The 15,341-nt window shown below is 40.7% G+C and overlaps 1 protein-coding gene across 12 annotated transcripts in view; it reads right to left on the bottom strand.

Moving 5' to 3' along the window:
* Rin2 (Ras and Rab interactor 2) overlaps window positions 1–15,341 on the bottom strand; it is a 224,005-nt gene that overhangs the window by 36,782 nt on the left and 171,882 nt on the right. For all 12 annotated transcript variants that reach the window (XM_047538224.1, XM_047538244.1, XM_047538217.1 and 9 more), the window contains 3 exons: window positions 7,918–8,110; window positions 4,824–4,935; window positions 1,457–1,529 (listed from right to left, as the gene is read on the bottom strand). In XM_047538224.1, the coding sequence (XP_047394180.1) occupies window positions 1,457–1,529; window positions 4,824–4,935; window positions 7,918–8,110 (378 nt within the window). The remainder of the gene's footprint in view (window positions 1–1,456; window positions 1,530–4,823; window positions 4,936–7,917; window positions 8,111–15,341) is intronic.

Here is a 15,341-nt window from a genome sequence, read left to right as displayed (position 1 = left end):
AGTATTGTTTTTGTGAGTCTAAGCCTCTTTCCCAACAACAACCAACACAGACTCTGAAGATAAATATCAGTCAACTTCACCTCTGGCAGACATATTCACAATGAAATAGTCTCTTCTGACCTGGTTAGATTCAGATCAGACCTGGTGTGGTTCCCTGGGGTGAGGGTGGGGGAGGCCAGGGAAGCTGGAGGAGGCGGGTTGGGGAGATGCTGGGGGGATATTCTTCAACATCAGTCTTCTCACTTTGGGCAGCAAATTTCTTTATACAGCCTATGGGATTGTAGTCCAACCATGGCAGGTGACATCCCCCATGGACAGGACTCACAGGGTCACTTCCTAATCCTAGGGAAGACTCTTATTTTCTTTTTGCTAGCAGGCAGCTATGAATTTTCCCTCTGGAAATGCCTCCTGCTCCTCAGGTCATGTATTATGTAGCTCCGGTTAACCTGGAGAGCTTAGTGCCTGTCCTCTGGCAGGGTCTAGTCAACAGATAGGATGTGCATCTAACTCAGTCTTTGAGGAATAACCTAATTCCTAAATCCAAACAAAAATCAAACAACAACAACAACAAAAACAACCTAAATGAAGTCCTTAGCCTCGGTGAGTGATAGCTGTGAGGAGGGATGTTTGAAAACAACTGTGGCAATGGATTGCCCTGTCTCTACTGTATCAGCTGCAATGAGCAAACAGAAAAGCCAGACACAGAAACCAAACTGAGCTTTGCCCCACAGAAGGTAATGACAGTCTCCGCACATAAAAAGAAATTCATTTCTTTATTTCTGAGAGAACACTTGACTTGAAAAGTTATTACTGCTAGAAGGAAAATAAAATTTAAAATAACAATAAGAGAAAGACTTCTACGCTCAAATCCTTTTGACACTAGTTAACATCCTGGTTTGGAGTTTAATTTCATAGAGATTAAAACAGTTGCTTTGGTTATGAAAAGGACATGAGCACCCAGCTGGTTGAGGAACAATTGTGCAATATTAAGGACTGATTTAAAGAGCTCACATTTGTAGAATGAACACCATCCCCTGGAGAGTTTTTGAAAACATTATCAAGGACCTTTAAATGTTAAGGTTTGCATCCTGGTTTTTTTTTTTCATGTGTGTATGTGTGTGTATTCTTGTGCGTGCACATGTGTGCATGAATATATGCATGTGTATGTGTGCATGTATATTTCTTACTTGATGAGTCAGGCTGACAGGAGCAACTTGAAGAAATAATCCTATTAATGTGAGCTGACATCTGGAGGGGTCAGGTAGTTGCTTTCATCATGAGCCTGGTAAATGAACTTGGTGAACATTTTATTTAAGTAGTTAGTCTGTCTTCAGACATCTAGTAGGTGGCCAGCCTCCCAGATCCCTCTTCCTGGTTTGAATCAAGAACCCTGGAGTTGATAACATTGCACACACCAAACAGGTCTTCAAAGTCATAAGAAATGAAGAGGACTTACCTGCTGATGCAGTAGAAAGCAATGAGCCGGAATAAATCCGCAAAACTGATTCCTGAGCCTTCCAGGGAAAAGGCTGGAAAAGAGAGATTTCAGAAACAGGCTGAGTTTCCCTGAGTGCATCTGGGAAAGGAAGGGTCCTCTAATGCAACATGTTCAGGACAATCTTGGTCCTCTCAAACTACTGTGTGGCTTATCAGAACCAGCTGCAAGGAGGATGTGTGACAGCCAGACTCAGGCCAGTAAACAGTCGGGTGGCCCAGAGCTTCAGCCCTTGACTCATGCTGAGCACATGCTCCAAGGCTTGGTAAACAGACCAGACAGACTTGAGTTGCACAACTATCTTTCTTTCCCCTTAAAGTTGAGAGCACAAGGTGGGACGGGGCAGGGGCCAGTCTGCACATGACAGCACTGAGGCACAGTTCCCCCTGCCCTTGACCCTTGATCCCTGTGAACAGGGACCTCCTGGTCTACACTCCTTTCTTCCAAACCAGGGCACCTCTGGTTAAGGCAAAGGGTAAAGGAATGTGGAACTGGTGATTCAAGGCTCCCAGAAATGAGCTCTTGGTTAAGTTCAATATGAAAGATTCTAAAGCCATGTTCTCTCACCTGGTCCCACTGTACAAGTTCCTGAATGGAAGATACATTCTGGCCAGAAGTTGCACCATTTTGTTTCTCTCCCAAATTGTGGAGCAGTGAATGATGTGACTTTAAATACTCATGTGGTTATCAATCATCCCTCACACAGCCTCTGTAGAGATTCTACTCATACTGTCCTCCCTCCAAAAGCATCCCAACATATCCTCAGTGTTATGAAGATGTACTCAATCAGGTTCACTTTATTTCCATTTTAATTTATTTTTTATTTTTTGATACCAGGGATTGAACTCAGGGCACTTGACCACTGAGCCACATCCCCTTTTTTGTATTTTATTTAGAGACAGGAGCTCCTGAGTTGCTTAAGGCCTTCCCAAATTGCTGAGACTGGTTTTGAACTAGAGATCCTCCTGCCTCAGCCTCCCAAGTTGTGGGTTATTTCCTTTTTTAATACTCTAAACCCTTATTCATTCTGCTTATTTTGTATTGCTTAGCTTATTTAGTATTTCTGAAGTATCCCCCAAAACATCCATTCCTCTACACAGATACTGTCACAGACAGACATACACATACACACAAACAACAAACATGTATACCATGGGCTCTTGAGTTCAGTAGGAGGGAACCCGTTTTGGATAGATTAATATCTCTGAGTCTCAGTTTTCTCATAATAGTATTTTGAACAATATTAGCATTTCACTTGTATACTAAAAGGGTAATAGTAGAAACTGAAATTTTAAAAAATGAAATAATTTATGTAAAAGCAGTATATACAAATTATGAGGTGGTGTTCATTATTAAATCACATATAAAATATATATCACCAATTAAATCATATTTATCCAGAAATAATGACAAAATCACCTATCTATTATCTATTTATCTATCTGTCTATCTATCTATCATCTATTTATTTTGTGGTACTGAGGATAGGACCTTGGGCCTCATACATGTAATGATCACTGAGTCACAACCCAGCACTATCTATGTATTTCTACAGTAACCTCTTTTCCATCCCAATTAATAGAGAAGAAAGGCCCCATCTGGGAAAGCGCCATTAGGGTGGGACCCAGGTCTGTGGTTATCACTTACAGCCATTTTAATGCTTTATTCAAACTCACTCTTTCAATCACCTGAAGTCACTTGGAGAGCACTAGGGAAGTGATAGGGGTCTTGTCATACTAGGGAGGGAAAACCTCTGGCCATGGGGACCTTCATGAATAATAAGGAAGCTTTCACAAACATTGTGCTTCTAGAAGATAAAGGAAGTGACTTCCAGGCCAATTCATCATACTGAACTTTGGGTATTAGAAGGAATTTAATAACTAGGAAGATCTGTTGCTAGTTGGGCATGGCGATGCAGGCCTGTAATCCCAGCAACTCGAGAGGCTGAGGCAGGAGGATTGCAAGTTTGAGACCAGCCTCAGTGACTTAGAGAGACCCTGTCTAAAAATAAAAAAAAAATAAAAAATAAAAAGGGCTGGGGATTAGCTCAGAGGCAGAATGAACCCAGATTTAATATCCAGTGTGCCACACACACAGAAGAGAGAGAGAGATTGAAATCTGATGTTGCTGGTCAACAGTGTTTTAAAAATCAATTCAGAATCACTTTATCAACTTAATAAAAACCAGTGATTTGCTTCACATAAATTTGTTATCTTTAAAACAATGTGTTTGAATTATATCTTCCAATTATCTCCTAATGTATTTACATCATTCTCCCGGTTCTTCCTGCTTAGGCAGGGTTTTCCTGGCATCCTTGACCTTGTGAATTCTGAGTTTACAAATGAACCAGAAGTAGATGATGGAAGCTGGCAGGTTTTACCTGTGCCAGAAATGTTTCCTCCATGGATTCAATTACAGGTCATCTGGCTCAGGGAGACTCTGAACTCCAGACTGAGTATAATCTTATTGTAGCCCTTAACTTGACCTCAGAACCTTTGACTTCTTCAAATGCAGGAAATGAGGTACAGTTAGGTGGAAATGGAAAAGCAGACAAGAATTCTAAACTTCTAAACACTTCTCCTGGGCTTCACCCCTCAGTTTGCTACCTCAAGATTTGCAATGAAGCCTCCATCCCCTTTGATGTGCAGATCCATCTTCCGATCCTTTCTTGGAGGCTGGCAGTACATCAGAACTGTGTGTTCCCTTTTTTATTTAAAACTTGGCCTTCTGTCGACACTTCACATTTTCAGTGACCAAAAAGTAGACAACAATTATGAAACAGCAGAAAGAAAACTAACGCTATTGAACTTCACTCTCCCTTCAAAACTTCAGTCAGTTAGTTATCCAGAGGGCTACATTCTGCCTCTGATTAGCTGCATTTCACAGAAAACTGACTGGTGATTGCCAGGAGCGACTGTCTGCTCAAGGATTAGTTAATCATAAGGATGTGCAAACACATGCTCTGGTGTTAGATCCTATAAAGGTGTCTGTTGCTGCAGTCTTTTCTGCAGCTTTGTCATAGCAAATCTGAAAACCAAATCCATGCTCCACTTAACTGGAATGAGGGCAAGGAAACCAACCTCCATTAAGCCTCTGCCATATGCCAAGCAGCAGGTAGCACATGATAAACACAGAGGTCGTTTGACCTGTTAACAATCACCTCCCCCTTGTATAGATGAGAAAACTGAGGCTCCTGAGATAGGTAACCTGCCTTGTCATTCAATGCCAGGACCCAGACTCATGTCTGTCTGTCTGAAAGCCCAGGCTCCTTCCAGGAGACCCACAGCCCTAATGTCAACCCAGACCTAACCATCCAATGATCACTTACTGTATGTGCTTTCCTTTATGGCAAACTCCCTGAGTGGGGCTCCAAATTCACAGGGTAGACGAAGGGAGAGGACTTTCTTCTGCATTTTGGTGGATTTACGAACCAGAAAGATCTAGTTGAGGGAGGAGAAATTAAAGCTTAGGAAACATCTAGAAGATTGGAAGCTGGCATATGATTTTTTTTTAATACAACCAATATCCAGGAACAGAACCCCCTTCCCAGTTGTACTACATGGCTAACACCGTTGTCCTAAAGAAATCGGTGCTCTGGAAGTATGCTGAAGATTCCTTTCTTTGATAACTGGCTTTGGGAGGATCCTATTTTCCCTTTAAACCAATCTTCTCCAGGCAGCTAAGAACTCCCTTAGTCAGTATAAGCATCTTCAATGTGGTGACTGTTTCACTGCTGTGGTTACATATTCTCTAGCCCCTGTCTCATACAGGAGTCTTGGTAAATTAAACCTAAGTTCTAAACACAGGTAACACGGCTAACCCATAGTTGGTGAATTGGGGGTTTATTGACTCATTTAGCTCATGTGTATTTAAAATAGGAATTTGAACTTGTTGCCAGCAGAGAAAAAGCAGGTTTAAAAAAAAAAAAAAAAGCAAAAAAAACATTGAAATCTGAATTTCTAGCTTTTCTTGAAAAAAATAAGATGTTATGGCACCAGGCATGGTGGTGCATACCTATAATCCCAGCGACTCAGGAGGCCGAGGCAGGAAGATCACAAGTTCAAAGCTAGTCTCAGCAATTTAGCAAGGCCCTAAGCAACTGAGTGAGACCCTTTCTCTAAATAAAATATAAAAAAGGCTGGGGATGTGGCTCAATGGTTAAGTACCCCTGGGTTCAATCCATAATACAAAGAAAAAAAATGTTACAGCTAACAGCAACAATCGTCCAAAGACAAAAAATGGCTGTTACACTGGAAGGTAGGTGGGAGTGCTCTGAGGTTTACCCTGGTCAGCCCCAAGGCTACCTACTTTTTCTTAAGTTCACTTTTGAACAGTTCCTTCCAGGTCCCAATATTGTGCTTTAAACCAACCCAACTCCCAATGTTGATCTCATGTCACTGCAGAGGCAAATATGCCACATACTACTCTGCAGGCTGTGCACTGCATAACTCCAGTAGACACCATTCATCTGACCTACCAATCAAATGCTGCTTTCTGGAGCGTGCAGTGTAGTGGCTGAGTCCTGGCTCCCTTCTGCAGTATATGACCCTTCTCCTGTTGTGTTTCTTTAGCTACTCCTCTTTTCTGGATTTGGACATCTTACTCTTCATTCCTGTGTCTTTCTCCAGCCTTTCATTTTCCCCACCTAATCTTTATTTCTTTCATTACATTCAGGTAATAGCTCTTAAAGATACTTTATTGGGGAGAGGATGAATATGGGAACTGGGTATCTGGTGAGGACAGATCCAGGATGACCTTTGAGTTATCTTTTCTCCCAGTGTCCATAGGGAAGCATCTGTGGAATCCATTCAGTTCATTCATCTGGAGATTCAATATCTCTGGGACACCCCCAGATTGAAACAGATGCTTCCTAAATACTATCCTGATAGGTAAGGGGCCTAAGAACCCCTGAAAGGCCCCTGTCGGTTGGTGGAGGGGAAGCATTGCTTCCTTTGCTGGTCTGACTTCATCCTCACCTGCCCTCAGCCTATTCTATCTTACCAGGAAGGCCCTGTCCAGGGATCAGGTAGGTGAATGGAGAGAACGTTCTGCTTGGCTTGTTCTGCACACAGGTCTCAGCAGGAATATACATGCCCTACCCCCAGGAGGGGAGATGGGCAGGGAAGGGAATGTTGCCTGGCAACATGACAATGTCCTGCTTTAGAATTTTTGTCAGAAATGCAAGAGCAGATAACTCAACTGGCAAAATGCAGGGCCTCACAGAAGGGGGTTTCTGGTCATACAGACCAAAACTAGTGGCAACAACCTGGTGTGCTGGCCAAGGAATTCTCCACAAGGATGATCAAACACCGTGTGTTTCGTCACCATGAGCATGCTCCAACAGAGGTTTCAATAATGTTTATTTCTGTCTGTTTCTTTTAAGTGAAAAAGTAATGACAGACAGGTTCTGGCTACAAGGAAACTTAAAAGTTTAGTTTTATGCCCTATTATTATGACATTTTTCAGTCAGATACTGATGGAATTCTCACATTGCCTTCCCATCTATTTCTTAGTTTTTATCTAATTTCATGTGTTTTCAGTCATATTTAATCTGTGATGTGTTGTATTTATCTTTTGTTTCAAAGTAGACATTGTACAATGGAATGTTTCTGCAATTATGGAGATGTTCTCTTTTCTGTGCTATTCAATATGGCAGCCATCTATGGGTCATGGGCACTGAAAATGTGCCTAGTGTACTTGAGGAATGAAATTTCTAATTTTATTTAGTTTAATTTATGAGAATTTAAACAGTCACATGGGTCAAGGGGCTGCCATATCAGATAATACAGGATATATTAACCATTGAATAACATTTTTTCTGAGGAATTTCTATAGAGTTAAGGAATGGCCCTGATAAGATGACACAGTAGTCTTGAATAGACAGTCAATGAAGAAATTGAATCAAATTTCGATTCAGATGGAAAGCCTCTGAGAAAGATGAAGAAAAAGAGAATTTCATCAGTAGCCAGAGCAGACATATCCATGGACACAGAGCTCTAGAAAGTTGGGTCACAAGTTGTATGGCTGAGTCCTGGAGGGTTCCCAGGTTTAGAATGAAAGGGAGGGCAGCAGGGGCAACAGAGGACCTGGCTCATCCTCTATGTCTACACTCAAAAAAGTGGGGTATAGGGCTCTGACTGGCACCCTTCCTCATTATACAGATGCCCTGGTACCCTGTTGTACAATTCACCTCCATGGTAACACTGCAGATGAGGAGAGAAAGACAAACCATGAAAGGTTTTTTTCCTGAGAGCTGCCTCTACAGTTTCCAAAATTTCCCTGCATTGCAGCTGAGATCCATATCAGGAACCATGCTCCCTACCAGCTGCAAAGAACATTCTAGAACTAATTTCAAGTGTTTCTCTTTAAGGCAGCAGCAGCCCTGGCTGCCTCAACCTGTCTCCAAAGATTCTGAATCTTACCCCTGGAGGCTGGGACTGCAGGACTTCTGCTGCCTCTTCTTCACTCAGACCCAGCTGCAGCCATATGGGGTGGGTATGGAGAAGCCGATCCAAGATGCTGAGCCTGTTGGAGAGACTGTCATAGCCAGAGTCCCGGGGACAGATCTTCACATCCTTTTCCTCAGAATAGCCACCATCCTTGTGTCTTACCATGCTAGGAGAAAGAGAAGGACCAAGGTCAAATAGCTGCTGCTAATGTTCCTAACAAAGAGACCATCCCTACAAGTTCATAGGGCAGACCTATCAGAGCACAGGCACCATCTTGGGGTCACTACCTTATTGTCTTCCACCCAAGACTAAAAGCTTTGTGGGTAGATAGGTCTTTTATTTTACTCTATAATAGAGAGTACTTTGTAGTCAAAAGACACAAACTTCTATTTCTAATCCCATTTTTAAAAGGTTCTGTGCATTCTAAATACTGTTTAGTTCAGTCTTTGTCTATAGGCATAAACCACTTTTTCTTTGAGGACAGAACTCTAAATACTAAATTCCATTTGTGGTATCCACAAGGTCTTGATATTCAATAACATTCCTCATAAACATGAATATGGTCCCACTTTAAAGGCAAAATGCACATATATACATTCATTTGGACCCGAATGATCAGATTTTGCTTTTTCTTCCAAATCTAAGCATTTTTGCCACCACTATTTATAGTAGAACCTCACAGTAGAATGGCATTCTGCTATTCATAAAATCATATTGACATTATTCATAAAAGCCAACAAGCGGAAACAAACCAAACGTCTATCAGCTGATGAATGGATAAACAAAATGTGGTCTATCCTCACAACGGAATATTATTCAGCCATAAAAAGAGTGAATTACAGACACAGGGATAAAGCTTGAAGACATTATACCAAGTGAAAGAAGCCAGGCACACAGGCCAGGTATCATATGATCCCATTTATATGAAAAGTTCAGAATAGGCGAATCCTCAGACAGTAGATCAGTGGTTGCCATGCAATGGAGAAAAAGGAAAATGGAGAATGATTGCAAATAGGTACCAGGTTTCTTTTTGGAATGACGGAAATGTACTGATACTAGATAGTGGTGATGGTTGTACAACATTGTGACATGCTGAAAACCCTGAATGAATCACGCAACTGAAAAAAGCAAATGTTATAGTATGTGAATCATATCAATAAATAACTCCTATTGACCTCCTTAGATGCCTATTCTGATTCTGTCAGGGACCACTTAATCCCTAAATTCAAGACCCAAGAAGTTACTGATCTGTCCAGAGTTATCAATAGCCATGAAACAGCAGAGCTAAAAATTGAAAAGAAGGTTTTGGTATTGATCTAACTTTGTGGGTAACGAGTAGGATTAGAACAGAGGATAGTTAGTATCCACGTGGTATTACATGCCAGGGTCTCTACAAATAGTCTCTCATTTGTTCTTCACAACAACACTGAACTATAGGTACTATGATCCCGGTTTTTAAAAAAGAGGACCAGCAGGTTCAGACCAGTTAAGTATCTTGTTCAAGGTCATGCCCTTACTTGAAAGGAAAGGACTGAAATTCCAGTCCAAGGCTGCTTGGCACTATATTTCTCTCCTTCTCTCAGTCAGAACTGACAAGTCCCTGGCTCTCGAGGGGTACGGTGGGTCATCAGCATGGCTCTGAAGCAGCCAGCAGGAACATCAGATCTGAGCGTCCATGTCCTAAGTGAGTTCAGGTTGGGGAACACAATCTTCAAACATCTAAGCCCAAAGAAACATCTAAGGCCAAAGAAAGTATGTGGCCTGGATAAAGTCTCCAAGACTAAGAAGGATGGAGAATGAAATCAAATGGAAGGTGGGAGTGGGAAGATTTTCAAAAGGAAGAGTGATATTGTCCATAGGGACTCCACTAAGAAATGGGACTGAACACAGAAAAAGTCAATCTATGCTGATCATGTTTGAGTGTGTAGACTCCAACACAAAAGCCACAATGTTATCACATGGGCTGCCAGAAACCCCATTCCACCCCAATCATCTTTCAACTTTTTTCAGATCTAAAGAATCTCATGTTTCCATTTAAGATTTATCTGTTAGGCCAGGCATGGTGGCTAGCCCCTGAATTCTCAGATACTTGGGAAGCTGAGACAGGAGTCTTGCTTGAGCTCTGCAGATTGAGCTTTGTCTGCCTGAACACAGAAAAAAAAAAAAAGATATAACTTTTATTTCCTCTGTAGTATGTGCAAGTTTTCCTTTGCTTCTGCTACAAGTTTCCAGATAGTATAATCCTTACTTAAAAAAAAAAAATAAAAAAAAGGTGGTGGCGGGGACAAATGGCATTTTACAAATGCCATTCCAGGACATTTGGGTATCTTGAAGTGAATATTTGCAGCTAAAAACTCTTTCAAAGGAAGCTAGTATTAAAAATTCCCTTCACATAAGCTAAGCTAACTTTGGACCAGTGATTCTCAACCCTGGCTGCCCATAAAAATCACCTGAAAACAAAGTTAATGGGCAAATTGCATGTGGATCAAATGGATGAGGCACAAGGGTGGGATGCAGATGTCTCTCCAGGAGACCCCAACGAGCATCCAAATTTACAACCACTGCTTAGGATCAACACATGCTAAATTTCAGAGCCTGTGTGGGGATCCCCTGTGTGAAGCCCCAGTTTCCTGGGTTCTGCCCCAGGGGTTCTGATTCTCCAGGTGTGGGGTGACCAGAGAGCAGTATTTCTAACAAACTCTGGGTGACACTGATGCTGTTAATCTGCGGACCACACATTATACAGTACTTGCTTGGGAGCTAAGTACAATACATGCATGTTAATTCTGATCCAGTTAGGTATTTGATTTTATTAGGGGGCTGAGGGATAGGGATTGGTAACTTGCCACTGATGGAATTCTAGGAGCTCAAAAAAGAAATATTTCTCAACTGGGGTGTAGTTTAGTGGTAGAGTGCTTGCCTACCACAAGGCCCCGGGATGGATCTCCATTCCTGGGGAAAAAAAATTGCATCCTGCCGCCTCTAGTCTCTAGTTGGTCATACTTTTCCAAGACCAAACTCAACAGTTTCTAACACAACAATTGTGCCACTCGTGTGTGGTGAGGAAATAGGTTGACACTTCTTCCTTCCTTTGGGACGCACATCCTGTGACTCCTCACTTGTTTCAAGATGCTATAAGCCTTGGTTCTGATGACTGACCCTGGCTTAAAAAGCCAGGCTCCAGACAGGAAGACGGTGAGTAAGATTAATGGAGCATCATAAAGAAGCAACCTTAAATTAGATCTTGTCTTTGTAAATGACTACTCCTTGATTTGGATGGCCATGTGAGATTTATAGTGTGTTATTACAGGACAAAGTGGCTTTTTATCAACCTTCAGGAAAGAATTAATGAATGAAATGTGGAGTGTGTAATGGATTCCATCATTCCAATCTGAGTCCCTTTTCCAGGCCAGGTGCCTATGCCCTGGCTGTTGTGGGCATTGGCTGCTAAAAGCTCACAAAAGTCTCAATTCTGGAAATGCCTGGGAAGTCACGCCCTCTGCTAATGACATTAATTGTGGTTGTAACCTAGCGGGTTTCTTGTCTCAAGAAGTCAAGCACCCACAATACTGGGATATTGTCCACTCTCCCTGTGGGATCAGGTTGAGCCCACATCTTTGCTTTGCTTCTTCCTCTGTCTCATTCCATGTCCCTCACTCCTTCATAAGCTGCTCCTGAGAGTCTTCTTCTAGAAATCACTTGCACAAGAATCCTTGTATCAGTCTCTGTTTCTATGGAACTCTACCTATAACAGAACCTGCTGAGATGAATAGGAATTAGTAATTTCCAAGGTAGATGTCTGCATGCAAATAGAGGAAAGGCAAAGAATGTATGGTTTTTAAAAGATAAGCCACTGTGTGATATAATCCAGGAGGTGGGATGGCCAGAGTACCAACCTCAGGGCTAGAAGCATGGTATTCCTCTCCTAGTTCAGTCAGGCAGGGAAGACCTTGTTCAGGTTCCTTCTGAGCTTTGTCTTTCTGAAAATAGTAACTGATAATAGCCCCACCATCAGGTAGTAATTGATGCAAGCAGGAATTGTGTAAGGATGCAAAAACCAAGAAGTCAAAGATTGTTAGGAAATAGGATATTCATGGTCTTAGAAGATCACCACACAGATCATTAAATTACTGATGAAGAGAAAAGGTAATGGAGAAACCCAGAGAACAGCATCTAAACAATGAGACAAATCCAAATTGGAGGACTTTCTTCAAAACCAATAACTTCAAAAATGTCAGATATCTGGCTAGGAGTGTACCTCAGTGGTAGAATGTTTACCTAGCAAGTGCAAGACCCTGAGCTTGATCCCTGATACTGTCCCCTGCAAAAAGTCAGATGCCATAAAAGACTTTTTTAAAGACTGTAGGATTGCTATAGATTAAAGGGGATAAAAATGTGATTACTGCATTGAATACATAGGCTTGATCTCACATGACATCAAAATTTTTTAAAAGAGCTACAAAGGCTAATTGGGAATATTTGAATAAAGGTATATGTTAGATAATATTGTATCAATGTCTAATTTCCTGAATGTGATAATTTTCTAATGGTTAAAAGTTCTTAGGATATACACACCAAAGAATTTATAAACAAAGTGTGAAAGTATTTGAAAGTGTCACCTGTTTGACCTCCCATCAACCCTCCAAAAAAATAAAAAGAAAAATAAGAAAAAATATACAGAGATAAAGCAAGTGTAAGAAGTTTCAACAATTGGTGAATTTTGGTAAACAGTGTTATTCCTGAGAGCTTGTTTGGAAGTTCTTTCAGGGGAGCACAGTTACTCTTATACCCTCGACCAAAGAGTGGTCCTCCTCTAGTGGGGAAGTTCGTCTTCTTTGACTGAGTGTGCAGCTTCAGGAGAGACATACAAGGAGTGGTGAGAGAGGAAGGAGACACCTGCCTAGCAGTCAGATCAGTCAGATCAACCCTGGGGATCAATGGGTGACAGATGTCACAGTCAGATTACCCTCACATCCAGCAGTATTATTCTTGCATCTTTTCTCTAATGATTGAAATATCTCAAAGTAACAGATTGGAGAAAAAGTAATATCTACAATATCACTGGGTTTTTATGAGTAAAAATTAATTTGTTCGATCATTAGCATCATGTCCATGTGTGCAGGGCTGTCTTCAGGGGAAGATGAATATTAGATACAGATTCAATGCGAGGCACATACAGAAGCACTCTATAAACCATAGAGTGCCCCACAGGTGTCAGGTGTCTATAGGGTCAGAGAATAAATACTGACTGGAAAACTTCCTACATCTGTCTCTATTGCAACCAAACTCAGATCTTATGGCTTGGAAGCCGGCTGGTGAATATTCGATCCACTCTGGAGGACAGGGATCACCAGCATCAGCTACTCTTTTCTTCTTAATTAGTTATTTATTTTTAAATTTTTTATAGACTGCATTTTGATTAATTGTACACAAATGGGGTACATCATTTCGTTTCTACGGTTGTACATGATGTAGATTCATACTATTCATGTAATCATACATGTACATAGGGTAATGATGTCTGTCTCATTCCACCATTTTTCATACCCTGCCTCATTTCCTTCTACATAATCTAAAGTTTCCCCATTCTTCTCTCACTCCCCACACCCTCACCCCCATTATATATCCTTCTCCACTTATCAGGGAAAACATTTGGCCTTTGGTTTTTTGGAATTGTCTTATTTCATTTAGCATGATATTCTCCAATTCCATCCATCTATTTGCAAACGTCATAATATTATTCTTCTTTATGGCTGAATAATATTCCATCATGTATATATACACAGTTTCTTTATCCATTCATCTGTTGAAGAGCATCTAGGTTGGTTCCACAATCTAGCTATTGTGAACTGAGCTGCTATAAACATTGATGTGGCTATGTTACTGTAGTTTGCTGATTTTAAGTCCTTTGGGTATAAACCAAGGAGTGGGATAACTGGATCGAGAGGTGGGTCCATTTCAAGTTTTCTGAGGATTCTCCACACTGCTTTCCAGAGTGGTTACACCAATTTGCAACTCCACCAGCAATGTAAAATTGTGCCTTTTTCCCCACGTACACGCCAATATCTATTATTGTTTGTGTTCTTGATAATATCCATTCTAATTGGAGTAAGATGAAATCTTAGGGTTGTTTTAATTTGCATTTCTCTAATTACTAGTGATGTTGAACACTTTTTCATATATTTATTAATTGCCTGTATGTCTTCTTCTGTAAAGTGTCTGTCCAGTTCCTTGGCCCATTTATTAATTGGATTCTTTGTATTTTTGGTGTAAAGTTTTATAAGTTCTTTATAAATTTTGGAGATAAGTGTTCTATCTGAAGTGCATGTGGAAAAGATTTTCTCCCACTCTGTAAGCTCTCTCTTCACATTCTTGATTGTATACTTTGCTGAGAAAACGCTTTTTAGTTTGAGTCCATCCCATTTATTAATTCATGCTTTGATTTCTTGCGCTTGGGGAGTCTTGTTGAGGAAGTCTGATCCTAAGCCAACATGATGAAGATTTGGGTCTACTTTGTCACCTATTAGGTGCAGGGTCTCTGGTCTAATTCCTATGTCCTTGATCCATTTTGAGTTGAGTTTTGTGCAGGGGGAGAGATACAGGTTTAATTTCATTTTACTGCATATGGATTTCCAGTTTTGCCAGCACCATTTGTTGAACAGGTTGTCTTTTCTCCATTGTATGTTTTTGGCTCCTTTGTCTAGTATGAGGTGACTGTATTTATGTGGTTTTGTCTCTATGTCTTCTATTCTGTACCATTGGTCTGCCTGTCTATTGGTGCCAATACCATGCTGTTTTTGTTACTATTGCTCTGTAGTATAGTTTAATGTCTGGTATTGTGATACCTTCTGTTTCACTTTTTCTAGTCAGGATTGTTTTGGCTATTTGGGGTCTCTTGTTCTTCCAGATGAAGTTCCTGATTGCTTTCTCTATTTCTATAAGGAATGTCCTTGGGATTTTAATTGGAATTGCATTGAATCTGTATAGCACCTTTGGTAGAATGGCCATTTTGACAATGTTAACTCTGCCTATCCAAGAACATGGGAGATCTTTCCAGCTTTGAAGGTTTTCTTCAATTTCTTTCTTTAATGTTCTGTAGTTTTCATTGCAGCAGTCTTTCACCTTTTTTGTTAGATTAATTTCCAAGTATTTTATTGTTTTTGAGGTTATTGTGAATGGAGTGGTTTTCCTGACTTCTCTTTCAGAGGATTCATCACTTATGAATACAAATGCATTAGATTTATGTGTATTGATTTTATATCCTGCTACATGTAATTCATCACATCAATAGACTTAAAGAATCACACAATTATTTCAATAGATGCTGAGAAAGCATTTGATAAAATACAGCACCCCTTCATCCTTAAAACACTAGAAAAAATAATAGGAATAATAGG

This window comes from Sciurus carolinensis, chromosome 2 (genome assembly GCF_902686445.1).
Source record: "Sciurus carolinensis chromosome 2, mSciCar1.2, whole genome shotgun sequence".
NCBI lineage: Eukaryota > Metazoa > Chordata > Mammalia > Rodentia > Sciuridae > Sciurus > Sciurus carolinensis.
The sequence above is the reverse complement of the archived record's forward strand: the minus strand, read 5'-3'. Positions and strand labels throughout refer to the sequence as shown.